The 19040-nt window shown below is 30.6% G+C and overlaps 2 protein-coding genes across 2 annotated transcripts; both read right to left on the reverse strand.

The window, feature by feature from the left end:
• Nucleotides 1-749: 749 nt before the first annotated feature.
• LOC124943342 (uncharacterized mitochondrial protein AtMg00810-like) lies at nucleotides 750-4655 on the reverse strand. The gene is made up of 2 exons (XM_047483859.1): nucleotides 4397-4655; nucleotides 750-1519 (listed from the first exon to the last, which is right to left on the reverse strand). The coding sequence occupies exons 1-2, from the start codon at nucleotides 4653-4655 to the stop codon at nucleotides 750-752; spliced, it is 1029 nt and encodes a 342-aa protein (XP_047339815.1).
• Nucleotides 4656-5657: 1002 nt separating this feature from the next.
• On the reverse strand, nucleotides 5658-15987 carry LOC124942346 (terpene synthase 10-like). Its single transcript, XM_047482827.1, has 7 exons — nucleotides 15733-15987; nucleotides 7613-7871; nucleotides 7133-7508; nucleotides 6716-6940; nucleotides 6497-6632; nucleotides 6129-6392; nucleotides 5658-6038 (listed from the first exon to the last, which is right to left on the reverse strand). Exons 1-7 carry the CDS (start codon nucleotides 15955-15957, stop codon nucleotides 5730-5732), a joined length of 1794 nt encoding a protein of 597 aa, XP_047338783.1. The 5' UTR covers nucleotides 15958-15987; the 3' UTR covers nucleotides 5658-5729.
• Between the last annotated feature and the right edge of the window lie 3053 nt (nucleotides 15988-19040).

Raw genomic sequence — 19040 nt, forward strand, 5'->3', positions numbered from 1 at the left:
TATTCTGGATAAATTGAAACAAACATATAAACTTAACGTGATCTTCTGCGTAAAAAACTAACAGTTTTGGGACTTCTTTGTCTGCATTTGGAACCAAACTTGTAGTCCTGATGAGTCGTTAAATGCATCTAGCTAGATTTCTCATGAATGGTTGAGTATTCGTCGAGTTCTTCTTCCCTTTAAGTGGTTTCCATTCTGGGAATTTTGATCGACAAATTGATGATATTGGAGGCTTCCAAGTGATCCCAATTCAAGATAGAATTCTTTTTTTAAATGTTCTTTTCTAGAACATGTAAAATCTTAGAGCAAATTGTTGAGAAATGAACAAGATAGGTCTTTGAGAATTTGAAAAATAACAATTAAAAGTCTACATGTGAGAGCCAAATCATTGTAAATATTTACTTAACCATGTTCAATTTAACCATGTTCAATTTCATATAGTTAGAAATGATAAGTAAGCAAGAACTTGCTGTAAATTAAGAATGTATTTCTGTGTATTATTACAATTACAAGAATATGAATTTATACAAAAATAAGGGAAACTTAAAGGTTAAAATATGTAAAAATTTTAATTACACTTAATAGATGGAATATGAAAACTAAGAGACTAAGTGTGTTGCTCTTTAATGGTAGAGTCTTTGATACCTTCCCTCAAACGAAACGGGGAGGCACACACCGTGAGTTTGTTACGTAATAAGGCAAATCGGTTTGACGCAAGTCCTTTCGTGAGGATGTCGACAATTTGATCATCAGTAGGTATGTATCGGATGTAAAGATCTTTCAGAGCAACACATTCGCGAATGAAGTGAAAAATCAATCTCTATATGTTTCGTACGAGCATGGAAAACTGGATTGACCGACAGAAATGCAGCACCAATGTTGTCACACCATAGAGTGGGAGGTTGAAATAGGGATATGCAAAGTTCACGTAGCAAGGATTGGAGCCAGATGAGTTCAGCAGTGGTATTAGCTAGAGCTCGATATTCAGACTCGGTACTAGACCGAGCAACAACTTGTTGTTTCTTTGAATTCCAAGAGATAAGATTGTCACCAAGAAATATGCAGTAGCCAGTTGTGGAGCGACGATCGTCCGGACAACCAGCCCGGTCGGAGTCAGAAAAGGCAGATATATCGAGAGAAGATGATGGATGAATGAGAAGTCCATGATGAGGAGTATGACGAAGGTAATGAAGTATTCTTTTTACTACAGACCAATGAGTGGTGGTAGGAGACTGCATGAATTGGCAGGAACGGTTGACAGCAAATGCTAGTTCAGGTCGAGTATGCGTCAAATATTGGAGAGCACCAACAATGTTGCGATACAAAAATGGTTCAGGAAGAGTATCGCCATCATGGAGAGATATTGAAGACCCAGAAGAGATTGGAGTATTAAGAGGCTTTGAGTCACTTATATTGGCTCGGATAAGAATGTCATTGATATATTTTGATTGAGAGAGAAAAATATCGGAGGTAGATCGATGAGCTTCAATCCCAAGAAAATAGTGTAGTGGACCTAAATCTTTAAGGGGTAAAATGTGGTTAAGTTGAGAGATGATTAAGGAGATGTGAGAGGAAGAATTACTAGTGAATATAATATCATCCACGTAGACAAGAAATAACGATGTAATTTATGGAGAGTGGTCTATGATTAAAGAAGAATCATTTTTGGATTCGTGAAAACCAATGGAAAGAAGAGCAGATTTCAAGGTAGTATACCATTCACAGGGAGCTTGTTTGAGTCCATAGAGTGCTTTGTGAAGTTTGCACACATGATTAGGATAATCAGGATGAGTGAACCTAGGCGGTTGAGATATAAAAACTTCCTCGTGTAGAGTTCCTTGTAGAAAGGCATTGCTAACATCGAGTTGATGAATAGGCCATTGCCGAGTGACGACAAGTGAGAGGATGGTTTAGATGGTAGTATGTTTGACAACTAGGCTGAATATTTCAAGATAGTCAATGCCTTCTTGTTGATGAAATCCCTTTGCAACTAAACGAGCCTTATGACGTTCAATGGAACCATCGGCTCTTTGTTTGATTTTGAAAACCCATTTGCAACCTACGATATTCTATGAGGATCGAGGAACAAGAGACCACGTCTTGTTTTGAATTAGAGCATTAAACTCATTTGCCATGGCATAACGCCATTGAGTATCTTTATTGGCGGTGGAGAAACATGTGGGTGGAGAGATGGAGATGGTGGCAATGTTAGCATTGTGAAGGGCACGAGTTTTGGCACGTGTGATCATATGATGAGAGGAACATTCAGGGGCATGTATAATGGTGGTAAGTCCACATGTGGGAGTAGGAGAATTGATTAAAGATGAGTTGGTTGATGATGATGGTTGATAGGAGTTTGATGTTGGCGAGTTGATTGGTGAAGATGAATGGTTGGAGTTTAATGATGATGATGAGTGTTCAGATGTTGGAGAAGATTGTACTATAGGGATTTGTGATGTTAAAATTGGGGAGATTGGTGGTGATGAACGTGGAAGAAAAGGAAAGTGCGATATTGGAGAGACTGCTGGTGTAGAAAGATTGGTAGATTTTGATAATGTACTTTTAAATGGAAATGTTTGTTCATCAAAAGTGACGTGACGAGAGATATATATTCTACTGGAAGGAAGGTGTAGACAACGATAGCCTTTGTGATTTGGACTATAGCCAAGAAAAATACATTTTAGAGTTCGAAAATCAATTTTAAGAGAGTTATATGATCGAGTGAGCGGAAAGCAGGAACATCCAAAAGTTTTAAGGAATAGATAGTTAGGAGGACGATTAAAAAGAATTTCAAAGGGAGATTGACGAGGCTTACCATTTGAAGGAAGACGGTTAATGAGATACGTAGTTGTCAGAAACCCATCATCCCAATAAGATAGGGGCATAGAAGCATGAACAAGAGGCTCATTTCTGTAATGTGGAGAATCGTGCGTTCAGCACCACCATTTTGTTCACTTGTATGAGGGCATCATAAACGGTGTTGGATGCCATGAGTTTCAAGATAAGATTTCATACTCCTATATTCGCCTCCCTAATCAGATTGTAGAGTTTTAATAGATGTGTTGAATTGATTTTCAATAAGTTTCTTAAATTTAATAAAAGTTGGCAAGACATCATATTTTCTATAGATAGGATATAGCCAAGTAAAGCGGCTGTAGTCATCGATAAAATGGACAAAATATCAAAAACTGTTAGTAGAGAAAAGAGGAGCAGGACCTCAACCGTTAGAATGTATTAATTCTAATGGAGACTTACAACGAGATTGAGAAATAGGAAAATGAATTTTGTGTGCTTTTACATATTAACAAGATTCACAAAAACTTAATTTCTTGTTGCCAATAATAGGTAAATGAAAAGGAGACATAATAAAGGTTGATGTTGATAATGAAGGGTGTCCAAGACAATGATGCCAAGAGTTGGCAGAAAATACAAATTGATACATAACTCATTATTAGAAATTCATTTTAATAAACAATCTTTTTTCAATATTAATTATAACAACAACGTTGAGTATATGTAAACCCCATAATCAAAAATATTACACAAATAACAAATGTATTATTTTGAACGAGTTCCAATAAGAGTTTGATGAGTGGGCGGTGGATTGACGATTGAGTTTAGGCGATATAGCCCATTTTTAAGTGTGCCGCGAAGGAGTTCCCTCTTCGTGACCTGATTCTTGACAATACAATAATTTGGATGAAATTCAAAAAAGATATTATTATTGGCAGAAATTTTGGAAACACTTAGAAGATTTTTGGTTATTAATGGGACATGCAATATATTACGTGGAGGAAGGTTTTTATTGGAACATGGAATGAATGATTGCCCAATATTAGAAATAGGAAGAGGGTTACCGTCTCCCATTTTAATTGTTTCTTTACCATTATATGTAGTTGAGATGCTAAGATTGTCAAGGTTCGTCGTGAGATGGTCAGTAGCACCAGAGTCTGGATACCAGGCCGAGTCATAAACAGAAGAAGGTGTAGCCGTGTAGCCATCATAACAGAGTGTGTCGTTGAATTTTGATTTTTACGACGTCGGTAAGTTTCAATCGAATGACCTGTAAAGTTGCAAATATTACAAAACAAACCCGATCGACAAACATTAGCCACATGACCAAAACGACCACACAATTGACATTGTATTTTATTTATATTGGACCCACGAGGCCTACGATCCAAAATAGAAGGCCCATTAGTAGAAGGACCCCCTAACCTGATAGTAGAAGCCCGGTCAGAGTGTGAAAATTTAGATGAACTTGAAGGCCCATTTATTTGATATCTATTGGAATTATAGGAGTTTAATCTATTTACAGTTTCATTTTCTGCACTATAATCATTTGGAGAGGAGACCAAATATCGCGATCGTTGGAAGTGGGATGGTTTTGAAATACCTCTCGATCCAAAGGCAAGATTAGCGATTGGAGAGTTAGAGTGGAGTAATTCAAGACGAATCTCATGTGTAAGAAGCATTCCTTGAAGGTCTTCGATGGCGATGGGGTCGGTGCGAGTAGTTACCGCTACAGGTAGAGATTCGTATTTAGGACCGAGTCCTCCCAAAGCATAAAGGATGAAATTTTGTTGAGATATGTTTTTCCCAGCACCAGCGAGACTATCGATGATTGATTTTATTTTCTGTAAATAATCGGCCATCGGGAGTGAGCCCTTCTTTACCGTCTGAAGTTGAAGACGAAGCTGCATTAGACGAGCTTGAGATTGAGAGGCGAATGTGCGTTCTAAAGCTGACCAAATGGCTTTAGATGTAGTGCATGATTCACCAACCACTTGGGCTAGGATGAATTCTGAAAGGGTGGAGAGAAGCCATGAAAGAATCCTGTGATCTTACTCCTCCCAGATGGTAAAAGCAGAATTTTGAGTGAGGACACTAGATCCATCAGCAGCATCGACTTGGAGAAAGGCTTCAGGGGCAGAATTAGTTCCAGTTACAAATGGATAGAGACCATAACCTTTTAGGGTAGGTAAGATTCGAGATTTCCAAATAAGAAAGTTTTTGTGATCGAGTTTAATGGATGTGAGATTATGAAAGAGATGTGTGGTTGAAGCGAAAGAAGATGAAGAAGAGGCCATGGATACAGAGGTTTGTTAAAACCGAATAATGACTTTGATACCAAGTTAGAAAAGATAAGTAAGCAAGAACTTGCTGTAGATTAAGAATGTATTTATGTGTATTATTACAATTACAAGAATATGAATTTATACAAAAATAAGGAAAACTAAAAGGTTAGAATATGTAAAGATTTTAAAAAACACTTAATAGATGGAATATGAAAAGCTTGAGAGTAAGTTTGTTGTTCTTTAATGGTAGAGTCTTTAATACATATTAATGACAAGTTCATCTTAATTCTATTCATTGTCTTTTAAATGAATTTTGGTTAGGGCCCGGCAGACATAGGCACTTGAGCCCCTCCTCTAGCACCCTAAATTAAATAAACAAATTTACTAACAAGGTTTGAGCTTTGAGTCTAATGAATATATTTTGCTTAGGCAACCTGTTATACTGGGGGTGCTGATTTTTGTACATGATGTTTCTTGATTTTATTGTTTGGAATTTGCTTAGTTATGATTATAAATAAAATGTTCATGTTCTCCATACCCTCACTATTCTCAATAAATTTTAGCCTCATATGATTAATATTTTATTTGGAGCCCTTAGAGTAAAATATCAGCAAACTGGAGAAATCCATATTTTGAACATGAAAAGGAAAACTAATTAAGTGATAGTGGAATGGGCTCGAAAAGAAGTAGAGATGTGCGGTTCTTGTTCTTCCCAAAGATGTCATGTCCAAATCCATCTCCATACTGATACACATATTGAGCTACTCTAGCATGATTTATAGTGATATCCATAAATCTCTTGCTAAAAGGACAGTTTGACGAAGCCCTAGCCGTATTGATTTTCTTCCACGCTTTTTCTATCAAGTCCTTCACATGCTCGTTAGCATCGTTCGTTGAAGAGTTTGTTTCCTGCATATAGGATTGCACCGACTTTATCGCATCACCTCTCATAATTTCATTCTGCACCCACAAAAACAAAATACAAACAAGTTAAAAAGTATAAATATCAATATTTGAGAAAGGAAGTGTGGTTAACTGGGGCTAGCTTGCCTTAGATGTTGCCAAATCATTAGATAATCTTCCTATCACAGAAGGCCACTTAATGATGTCATGATAGTTCTCAATGGCATCTAAACCAATTTTTGTGATGGGGCTAGTTTGTGGGTTCGCAATAAGGAAATAGGTATGAGCCGAAACCAAGGGTATCCCAATTGAAATCCATCCATTGTCCAAGAACTCTTTGAATGTAGTCGGAACATTTCCATTGTGGAACCATCTGGCCTCCTTCAAAAAACTTTTACAAATATCTGTCCACTACATGAAGAAAAAAACCTTATATAAATTTTAAAATTTACTAATTATATTAAATAGAAACATGTAAAAGTTGTAAATGATCATCAACTAAACGACTCACTTACCACTTTCTTGAGGTAAGGAATGGCGTGGACTCCTTCTTGAAGTGTCCTGTATCCCAATTCATTGATCGAGTTGAAGTTTCCTAGGAAACATATCTTCATGTAATCGGGTAATTGTTCAACCAAATTCACATCCCATCTAAAAATGTGGAAGTTGTATTTGTAACACCCATACACGACATCTCTAGTTTGACGTCAAAACCTGAATTCTAATAAATATACCTCTCAATAGCATTGGTGAAGAGCTCAAGTTCATCCAAAGTCCCATAGATGTCATAAATATCATCAAAGGTTGTAGTGAGATGGATGAATCTTGAAGCTAATATTCTGTATTCACTATACTCAATGTGAGGCTCATGACATTGGCCCATAACCCATGAGTAACTCTCCACGGTTCTATCCCTAACAAATGGCAAATGCTCATTCCATTTCAAATCCTGCCACCATCTTGTAGAATGTACAATGGATTGTAAAAAGAAGTTATTAGTTGGATAGTGAATATGAAATTGCTATAAATTTGTATTATACATATGAAAGACATTATGCAAACTCATTAAAATTAGTAGTAAGCAAATATGTCATGTTGAATATAATAATGAGTACACTCTATTACAAGAAATCTATGTTAAACATACTAACCTAGAAACATGCTTTAATTCTTCTTGGTGGATGGCTTGTACCATGTTGAAATCCAACTTAGCAAAATCAAGAAGAGTATCATTGGCATGTGCTTGCATGCCATATGCATCTATGAACCATCTCGCCTCAAATCTTTGCATGGTCCAATGGAGTGGAAGCTCCAGGGCATGTCTCACGAGCATTTCTAAATATAAATCGTTTGTGTTCATGACATTTGTATTTAGATATTTTAGGGCAAACCTTCTAGCCTCGTCCAAAGTACTTTCACCTTCAAAACCATGAAATGTGGCCTCGTACAAGGACAACAACCCCTTTGTGTCCCCGTGCAAAGCTTCACTAAAATCCCCATTTTTGTCTTTAAATTTGTCGAAAACCTCTGCCAAGTACCATAAGTATTTGAAAATGTGACTTCATTTATTCTCAAGAAACCAACCAATTGTTGTTATATTAATGTTTAAATTTGTGGGTGTGATGACATACCTTGGGGGACATCATATCCTCGTTGCCTGAAGAGTCTAAATTTAAGTGATGTTTCATGCAAATTAGATTCGGTGAGCCAATCAGTATGATTATATAAGAGATTCAAAATGTTGTCTAGTTTTGTGTCAAAGTGATAAGATATTCCAAGTCTCTGCACATTGTCAATGAGCTCCAATTTCTCCAATGGGGTCTCATTCTTCTCTAGCAACATCATCACCTCTTCCTTCAACTTTGCTGCTTTGTCTTCGTAAATCTCTCCCTACATAAGAAATTATTTTAATTAATTAAGTTAATTAAGATATTGATCAACATAATATTGTTTCATATATATATATATATATATATATATATATATATATATATATATATATATATATATATATATATATATATATATATATATATATATATATATATATATAATATTAGTACTCATTAATTAAACATTTGAACATTAGAAAAAATCTAGTTTCATTAAAACTTGGAATTATATTTTGGTCCTACTTATAAAAGAAAAAATAAGTAATATTTTGATAATTTAATTTATAAATTGAATAGTTAATAGAATAAACACATTATTGATTATCACACAAAGATGTAATTCAATTTTCTTTATTTTTAATTTATGAAGTAAATGATGAATTTTATTAAAAAGATGTAATACAAGTTGGTGGGTTAAGTGGTAAGAATGGTTCCCATTTTTAACCTTTTTTTATAATATTTTAATAAAAAAATTCAAAATTCAAAATTTTAATTATGAATTATTAATTCTTGAAAATTTTAATATAAATAATGTTTCTCTTTTAAATTTTTATTCTAATTATATTTATATTATATTAATCATATATAAAAATATATTTTTTCAAATTTATTAATATTATATATATATATATATATATATATCATATTATTATATTGCTCTTGATTTATTATAATAAAGTATAATTTATTCTAATAATATAATTTCACTATTAATAAACTATAGTATAGTTAATTGTATAAAAGTAATAATATCATTTTTACTATTATCATCAATATTTTATTTTATTTTATTTTCTGTAATGTAAAAAATTAGCATGATATTCACTAAAAATAAATTTTCAAACTAATAACTAATATAACTAATCAATATTATTATTGCAGTTTGTAAGTTAAAGTATTAAGTAATAATAGTATCTATTTATATATTACTAATTCATATAGTAATATATTTAAAGTATTAGTATATATTTATTTTATATACAATTAATTTATATATTTAAACAAATTAAAATAAATTATAATATTAAAATATATAATACAATCAACTTTATATACTAATTATTTAAAAAATAATAATTAAACATATTAAATAATGATATATAAAAATTAATAAAAGCAAAGTAATAAGAAACCAATAACAAGAAACAAAACAATTCAAAGTTGTGTAAGAAAAAATATATGATTTTAAACATTAAATCAAATACAAAATAATAAATCTTATATAACTTGTACCACTTTTATACTAATAATAATTTTTATTCCTTGTACACAGACCGTGCCCAAAAAATGGACCAGAAGAAAAAATTGATCTTATTTTTTAAATAAGTATGTTATATTTATTTTGTATTATATTAATTACAAATATTAATAATTTTGTGTTAAATTTATAAGAAGTAATTTAGTTTAGTGTTACCTCGGTCAAATATTAAAATAATTTCAATTAGATCTTATGTTAAACTTAGTAAGTTAGTTTTTTGAAAATAATTTTATTAAAGACCGGGGAGTGAGGGTTCTATCAACGGCTGCCTAACTTACTTCATTCTGACCGACCTACTTATACCTGCATAAAATTTATATTTCTATATAATTTATCTTATAGAGTTTGTAATACAAAGATTTGATAATGAGGATTTTTAACCTTCATGTGTGATTGGTCTATTTCGTCCAATATGGCCTTGAGGGGTTGGCCAAGCCCGTTTTATCCAATGCCAGGCCTGTTTAAGGATTTGACATTGGAGGGAGTGGTAGAGAGAGGAACACTCACCTCATGTATGATAATAAAACACTTTGTATATAGGATTAAAGAAAAAATGTTTAGTTTTAATGTTCTAGAAAGGATATTAATCATTTTGGAGGGTTACACGAATTTTAAGATTAATATGTACATGCTTAAGGTTGATTCTCCTAATGAAGAGTTCATATATATGCAATGTAATTTGGCGGAGTATTGGTAGGATAGTTTACTTAAAACATCTGACCATCCCATCGGATGTGGAATCAGGGTGATAATTTTGTGCTCTAGAAGGATTTTGATACCATTCTATGCTTGTAGTAGGTGATGGGACGACGATCAAATTCTGGCCAAAGGATTTTTGGTACGACAATTCTAGCCTCGCTTGGGAATTCCCCGACTTTAAACCATTTTCATTTGCAAGGAAAGTATTGTCAATAAGATATTGGACAATGGGGTTGGAAGGCTTTACTATAAACTATTAAAAGAGTCTTGTCTACTGAAAATTAGCCACATAATAAACTTATTGTTTGGAGAGGTCTCATAATCAATTTGTTAGTTATGGACAAACTCATATCATGCGTCAATAGTGGACCATATGGACATGAGAGTGCTACTAGAGCAAGATATGAGATAAGAGAGTCTTGAGCTTTACAAAACTGCCATTATGCTACGGTCAAGTGTTGCTTTAAGGCATGCTTTTACTACTCCTAAGCCTGAAGGAAACTGCCCATAAAAGATAGATCGGGTGCCCTTGCCGATGCAGTTCAGGATTCTAAAATTCGATCTGCTCCACATTCTCACGAGGTTAATAACATTTTGAGCTCTGCAGATAATCAATTTTGTGGAGAGATATTTATGATTCCTTACTCAATAATTTATTTTCTTTAATTTTAAGGCCAGAATTCTTTGGGCCATTAGTGTGGTGGGTATAAATAAGTATTAGGTTCATCTCTTTTGTTTTGTAGTAACTTCTAAGGTTCAATAAATGCAACTGATCTATGTTAGAATTATCCTAATTTAAATCCTATGAGAAATTAAAATCTAAATGCAGCGGAACGTACCTTATAATTAATCGCATGAATCATCTCTTTCCTTGTAATAGAAAAAATCTTTAATCTCTCTATCTTTAGACTTTCTTTATGTGGAATTGTTCTTTCATTTGATGAATACGTCAATAGGTTTCTCTCTATGTTGATGGGGACGCAAAGGAGAAATTGACGTACTTCAAATGGGGACCATTACCATTACATATAACCAATATTAAGTTAGTTATTATAGTTAGGTAATTTCTAATTTAGCCCCTTCATAAAATTAGAAATTCCACTTAGATATCCTCACTTTATATTCATGACAAATACACCCATAAGCCATAAAGTTAATCACATTAGATCACATTATTTTGGCTTATATTAAATATGACAATTGCACAATTATTTATTATACTAGTGACCCAAAAAATTCCAACAATCTTCCACTAGGTCACGTATGTACAAAAATAAATGTATCAACCATAATGCGTCTGAAGTTTTATGTCATCTCAATCATATGTTGTATAAACAATTTTATCAATTAATTATATCAATATAGGACCAAAGAGCTCGTCGTTGTATTTAAGCACAACTAGACCCAACAATGATCACATAAATCAATACAATTAATTGAAAAATCATATCATGAATGTGAGAAATGAAAATTCCATACAAGGTGATCTTTTCATGTCAATTTTCAATTGGTCCTACATGACTTTAGTGAGATCATACTTTAAACATAATTATACAAAGTGTAATGAATTGAATAATACTTAATTTCTGATCAAAATAATAAACTTCATAAATATCTATAAAATAACTAAACTGAAAGACGACCAAATTACAAACTCCCACTGAAGTTAGAGATCGTCGATCTCTACGATACTCATACGAGCAATATTCTCATGAAGGACACTAAACGATAAACTCATTATCAAGAGGTTCATAACCATAGAGTTTGTACATAAATATTTTATAGAAATTTATCCACTTTGTATCATTTATTTCATAACAATAAAACTTGATGTCAATATCACTTAATTTGATGCCTAGTAATATGTCATAAATTCTACTGCAATAGTGGATGATGCCATAAGTGTTTGTTTGACACTTCTTCAAGAAACGACAAAACCACCTAGCGAAAAATATAATTCGAAGATTTTATACTATTTTGACATCTCGTAAGATCGGAGTCAGAATACTCAATGATCTCAAGACTTTTCGACTTTCTATATGTGAGCATTTAATCCTTAGTTCTTTTCAAAATATCTCGTAAGTATTGACTACTTAATGTCAAGAAAAAATTGTGATTAACAAAATGTCACCCATATATAAAACTATATATAGACGTTTAATCCCACTGAACTTGTGATACACAAATAATCAATTAAATTCACCTCAAAACCAAAAGAGATAATTGTTATTTTGTGAAATTTATGATATCACTAACGAGACGCTTTTAAGTCTATAGATGAATTTCTTTAATTTGCAAACCATATTAATTTGGTCTCTCGACACAAAGTTTTCTCATTGCACCAAATTATTTTTCAATTCTCTATTGAAAAACCCCTTAACATCTATTATGGTGAAGCTCTATATCAAAATATGCAACGAGTACCGTAATTGTCTTTACAGAGTAATTCAATTAAACTGGATTGTCATAAAGACACTTGATTTTGAGGTTGTTGAGTTTGTACTTAATTAATTTGATCAATATTGTCTTGTTACTCTTGATTTTTGAACATTATCATAATATCAATAAAATCATTATCAATGTTAAAAACACTTGAGATATAAATCAAATCTTCCACAATAAGAATTATTGATCTAAATCATTTTTAAAGACAAAATTATTTCTCCCCACAAACTTAATATTCTCAAAAAACTATTACAGTCTCGTCTAAAAAAAACTATCTTTAACTTGACATAATAAAAATTATAGCCCTTAATCACTTAGAATATTGAATAAAATAGTTGATCACATTTATTATAAACTTAAGTAACAAATATATTCAAATAATGATTTATCCCATCTCAAAATACTTAATGCAACATTAATATAAAGTCTTTGGATAGTAATATTAATTGCTAATAGTATTTTGGTGTAATGATCAAACATTAATAGTAAGACATGTCAAATAATCAATCTATCTTTGGATGGATTAATTATTCATATTAATAAGACTTTATAATTATTACATATTTATCATCACAAATACTAATACAATCCTGTCAATTAATTATCAGTCTTTGGCCAAATAATATAATCACATGAATTACATTATACTAACATTCAAAATTGTCTTGAATTAATTTCAACAAACATTGTCACTTTGGTGATTATTTGTATCAAAAAATACAATCCAAATAATGAACAATAATATCATTATTTTAAATTTAAATATCTTATTATTGTATATAACCCAAATCAATAATATATAATTTTTCAAAAAACATGTAATTTATTTTATAAATAAAATTACTTGTAGGCCAAATAATGAACAATAGTATCATTAATTTTTTAATTTGAAATTGGTAATGTTTTATAATAATTAAATAAAATAATAAATCTTCAATATTTATTTCACCAAATTTCAAATATTATTATTTCCGAAATCCAATTATTCATTAATTTATTAATAATTATTAATCTTAATTTTTTAATCCTAAAATAAAGGATTTTTTTATTATTATATATTGATTTATATATACTTAACAATAAAATTATTTCTTAATTCTCTTTAAAATTTATAATATATATTATATATTATTTAATCATTAACTACAAATTTATATATATATTATTAAAATTATGATACTTAAAAAGAGAATAATTAATTATCTTCAAAATATATTACTGAAAAAGATCTCCATTTCCTTTCCTTAGTATAATACGGTAATCCTATCTTCAATTTCTTCAATTTAATCAATCCCATTGTTCAATGAGATATCATATCTACTCCCCAAAATTAAAGGAAATATCCCTCAATTTAAAATGATAGAATTTTCATATTATTCAATGAGATATCATATCTACTCCCCAAAATTAAAGGAAATATCCATAAATCTATATGATAATATCATAAATCTATATGATCAAAAAACAATATATATATTTACCAAAGAGAGAAAATTATCCCTAAATCTAGGAGGAATCTTATGAATTCAAATATTCATTTTTAGGGATTTTATTATTTTAATTATCGTAAAATTCAAATATCCCTTAATCTTAATATATATCCGATTAAAATTTTCAAAAATATATATATATATATATATATATATATATATATATATATATATTTTCATCATAATTTAATAAAATTATCAAAATCAATATATATTTCTAATACTATAAAAATTCTCAAAACCAATATATATAATTCGAAAATATGAAATTATCAAAACCAGTATATATAATCCAAACATGAAATTATCTATAAATTCATATATATATATATATATATATATATATATATATATATATATATATATATATATATATATATATATATATATATTCATGATTTCTGAGAATCTAAATATTCATAAATCTCGAAAAATCTTTATATCTTTATACAAAATGAATATATATATATATATTCCTAATAACATACTTTTATTTTTATTATGAATTGCATGCATATAAATTTCATGCATATATATCTACACCTATATATAATTTTTTCACATAATTAATATAATTTTCTAACATAATTAAATTAGGATGACTATGATACCAATGCTTAGAATTATCTAATTTAAATCCTAATTTATTATTTGAGAAATTTAAATTCTAACTTATTGTGTGAGAAATTAAAATCTGAATGCAGCAGAACTTACCTTATAATTAATCGCATGAATCATCTATTTCCTTGTAATAGAAAAAGTCTTTAAATTCTTCCATTTGATGAGTACGTCAATAGGTTTCTCTCTATGTTGATGGGGACGCAAAGGAAAAATTGACGTACTTCAAATGGGACCATTACCATTACATATAACCAACATTAAGTTAGTTATTATAGTTAGGTAATTTATAATTTAGCCCCTTCATAAAATTAGAAATTCCACTTAAGTATCCTCACTTTATATTAATGACAAATACACTCATAAGTCATAAACTTAATCACATTAGATCACATTATTTTGACTTATATTAAATATGAGAATTGCACAATTATTTATTATACTAGTAATGTAAAAAATTCTAACAACCTACTTATTTCATTTAGTGTATCCTTATGACTCTATATGAGATGCACACACTGGCCACAGTGTATCTAACTAACTCTACTTGGTCCTGATTGTTATTTGGAGGAACTATACTATATTAATTCCTTTGGATTCTCTTGAATTCACATTTTTTAAAATCAAGTCTTGTATTATATGATTATGTACTTTTTCTTATCATATATTATTTTTTAATTAAGGTTAAACAACTCTATTTTCACTTTTATGCACCATCAAATTATTATTATTATTATTATTATTATTATTATTATGTTCATTATTGGTCTGCCCCCAAATAAATTATTGTATTTTTAACTTTTAAATCAATTATTTTGGATCTAAAATAATTTGTGAACTAGAATAACTTCAACCCCATCGAACAAGGAGACAGGAGGATGACTTTTGTCTGCAGGTTTCTTTGTATAAAAAATAATAATATGATTTTAATTTTTGGAAAAACACTTTATTTTAAATAAAAGTAAATGATTAAAATATATTTTATAATAAAAATATTATAAAATTAAAATAGGTGTTGTATATTAGAGATAACATAAATAAATAAATGGTTGAATTATTGATAAGGTTATAATTATTCAACTAAAATTAAATAACCCGACAAATAGGGCCCAAAATCCCATCTGGAACAAGGTCTGCCCAGCCATGCATGGGTCTTGTTAGAATAATTTTTAACTTTATTGTGACCATATTAAATATTATCTTATCATTTAAACAAAACAACAATTTATTTTTACTTAGCACACCCCAAATTTTGAAGTGGGAAGAATCAAATAATGATATAAAAGATAAATACTAATGAAGATAATTAATAAAAGATAAGAAATAAGATAAATGAGGAGAAAAAATACCTTATAGATACTACTAATTGACTGTATGAAATCATGGCTCCAAAGAGGAGGACCATAATTAGCTGATCGCCTGATAATTCCATGATCTGCAGATTTGTGAATAGTACTGGTAGTTTTGCAATACACCACAGTTTTTTTAAGGAGCCGACCATTAATGGTAGTGATATCCATATTTCCGTATGTTTTTGGTGATCCTGACTTCATAAGGTTGTTGGGTAAGGCCATAGAAAAAAGGCTGTAGGGACTGGTTTTGGCTAGAGGGGGAATGCAACCAATGAAAGCCATTTATTTTCAAATAGAAAACATTTTCTTGCATTAACTCTTCCCTTTATAGGCTATTTGAATTTTAAAGGCAAATTAGTGGTACCCTACAATTATTCTGATTGATTCCTTTTAATCCTTAAATTTATTTTTTTAAACAAATTGTTCATCAACTTTTCAGAAAATGTCATAAATGATGTTTCTGTCCATTTTATATTATATTATTTTTCATCATTATATATATATATATATATATATATATATATATATATTTTAAATAATATATTTATATATTATTAAATCTCAAAGTTTGTAAGTAATTGAAGGGTCACTCACATAATTTACCCTTTTATATATATATAAAAGAGTTTTAATAATTATATAACGATTAAAGATAATATAAATATTATATATATAATTTTTAGATAGAGTTGTTATGTATGACAGAAAATTTACAAAAGTTGGTAATAGGGGTGATTTGTTTTAAAAAATAATTTAAAGGTTAAAAGTATGCGATCGGAGTAATTTGAAGATACTTAAGTAATTTGCCGCAATTTAAATTATTTTTTAATTATATTTAAATTATTAACTTATTATGTGATGTGTATAGAAAATTATCATGAATTTCATAACCTAATTCACATTTCAAACAAAATATTTTTTTTATTGAATTTGTGTGTTTAATATAAATTATTAAGTAAAATATCAAATTATTTTTTTTATGTATTTAAGAAAATATATTTATATTGTATCTTTATACTTTTAGTAATTTTTTTAGACAAATTAATTAAAATTAACATCTTAATTATTTAAACCGAAAAACATTATTTAAAAATAATGTAAGATAACCATGACCAAACAAAAGTAGATGAATTTGATTATGAATTGTAAGTAATATTTTAAATAATTTAGGCAATTTGAATGAGTTATTTGAGATTCAATTAATATTTGTTATCATTATCCCTTCTTTCTAGTGAATTTCCCACCTTCATTAGAAGGGAAAGTGTCTTGTAAAACATTGGCACAAGTCTACAATAATTTTTAAGAGATAAACTCGTGTAAAAGAGACTCTTTAGTATGTTGAGGAAGATTATGACGATCCTCCAAGTGAGAACAGGAGAAAGGAGTGAGTTGATCCCATGACACCGAGAAATTAGAGAGATATGAAGAAACACAAGAAGTCACTCGACACTCTTCACTCTAGGAATCCACCCAAAGAGTTTAGAGAAAGATAAATAGAAGATAAACTTCTAAACAAGCTTAAAGCTCAAAAGTAATTATTATTCAAAAGTGAGTTGTCTTTCACGATTACAAAAAGGCCTATAAATAGGCAAAACTAAGAAGTTGGAACAACTCTCCAAAAAGAAGTAAATAAACTTTAATACTAGATAATTAAATATTATGACGATCGATCTCCAAAAGTGACTATTTGAATTCCACCACACTTCATTAATTTGATCTTATATCTTTGACTTCTAGGGATTTCTCAATTCCATCATCATTCTCCCCCGGTTGGAGAAGATTCGACATCGAATCTGGAACCTATTCGTCATCAATGTATGGTGAAAGATTAGAAACATTGAACGTGGTTGAGACATCATAGTTTCCTGGTAACTCCACCTTGTAAGCATTATAACCAATCTTCTTCAAAATCCTAAAAGGACCATCAGCTCTAGGCTGTAATTTTCCATGCCGACCTCGAGGAAAACGCTCCTTTATTAAGTGAATCCAGACCAAGTCTCCTTCATTGAAAACATAACGTTTTCTATGCTTGTTCGCCACCTTTTGATATTTCTCATTGTGCTTGATAATTTCCTGACGAACTTTCGCATGCAATTGCTTAATATCCTTAGCACAATCTTCTCCATCCTTGCTTATATGATGAGTAATATGTATTGGAGCTAGATCTATGGGAGTGATGGGATTTTTACCATTAACAACCTCAAACGGACTCAACCTGGTAATTTGACTCGATGATCGATTGTAAGCAAACTCTGCTTGAGCCAAAACCTCATCCCATTGGCGAGGATTCTTTCCAATCAAACTTCTCAAAAGGTTTCCCAAGCTCTGATTCACAACCTCTGTCTGTCCATCAGTTTGTGGATGGTGAGAAGAACTAAATTGAAGTTTAGTTCCAAGTTTCTTCTAAAGCGTTCGCCAGAAATGACTCATAAATTTCGAATCCCGATTAGAGGTTATTGTCTTTGGAATGCCATGAAGCCTCACAATCTCTTTAAAATAAAGAACAACTACGTGAGTGGCATCCATTGTTTTGATGCAAGGAATAAAGTGTGCCATTTTTGAAAACCGATCAACGACCACCATAATCGAATCTTTGTTCCTTTGAGTGAGTGGCAGCCCAACAACAAAGTCCATACTCACATCTTCCCATGGACATAATTGTACCGGTAAAGGTGTGTACAAACCCGTATTTTGCCTATGACTTTTAGCAATATGACACACTATGCACCTCTCCACGTACTTCTTGACATCTCGATCCATACGTGGCCAATAAAAATTTTCTTGTACGAGTGTAAGAGTCTTTTGTCTTCCAAAGTGTCCCGCAAGACATCCGTTATGTGCTTCATCGATAATTGTTAGCCTTAATGAACAATCTGGAATACATAATAATGTACCTTTAAAGAGATAATCATCATCAATTAAGAAAAACTTGAATGGAGCTTTTGAAGATTCCTCTCAAATTCTTCCGAAGTACAAATCATCTTTGTAGAGATCTTTTATCAACTCAAATCCAAGCACTTGTAATCGCAACGTAGACAACAAAGAATGTCTTCGACTAAGAGCATCTACCACTCGATTTAGCACGCCAGACTTGTGCTTGATCACAAAATTGAATGCTTGCAAAAACTCGACCCATTTTCCATGTCGCGGGTTCAACTTTTGTTGTGAGTTCAAGTACTTCAAAGTTTCATGATCCGAGAAGAGAACAAACTCCTTGTGTAGTAGATAATGTTTCCAATGATCCAAGGTACGAACAAGGACAAACAACTCCTTGTCGTATGTTGAATAATTGCATCGAGAGTTAT

Source organism: Impatiens glandulifera, chromosome 6, assembly GCF_907164915.1.
Source record: "Impatiens glandulifera chromosome 6, dImpGla2.1, whole genome shotgun sequence".
Classification (NCBI taxonomy): Eukaryota; Viridiplantae; Streptophyta; class Magnoliopsida; order Ericales; family Balsaminaceae; genus Impatiens; species Impatiens glandulifera.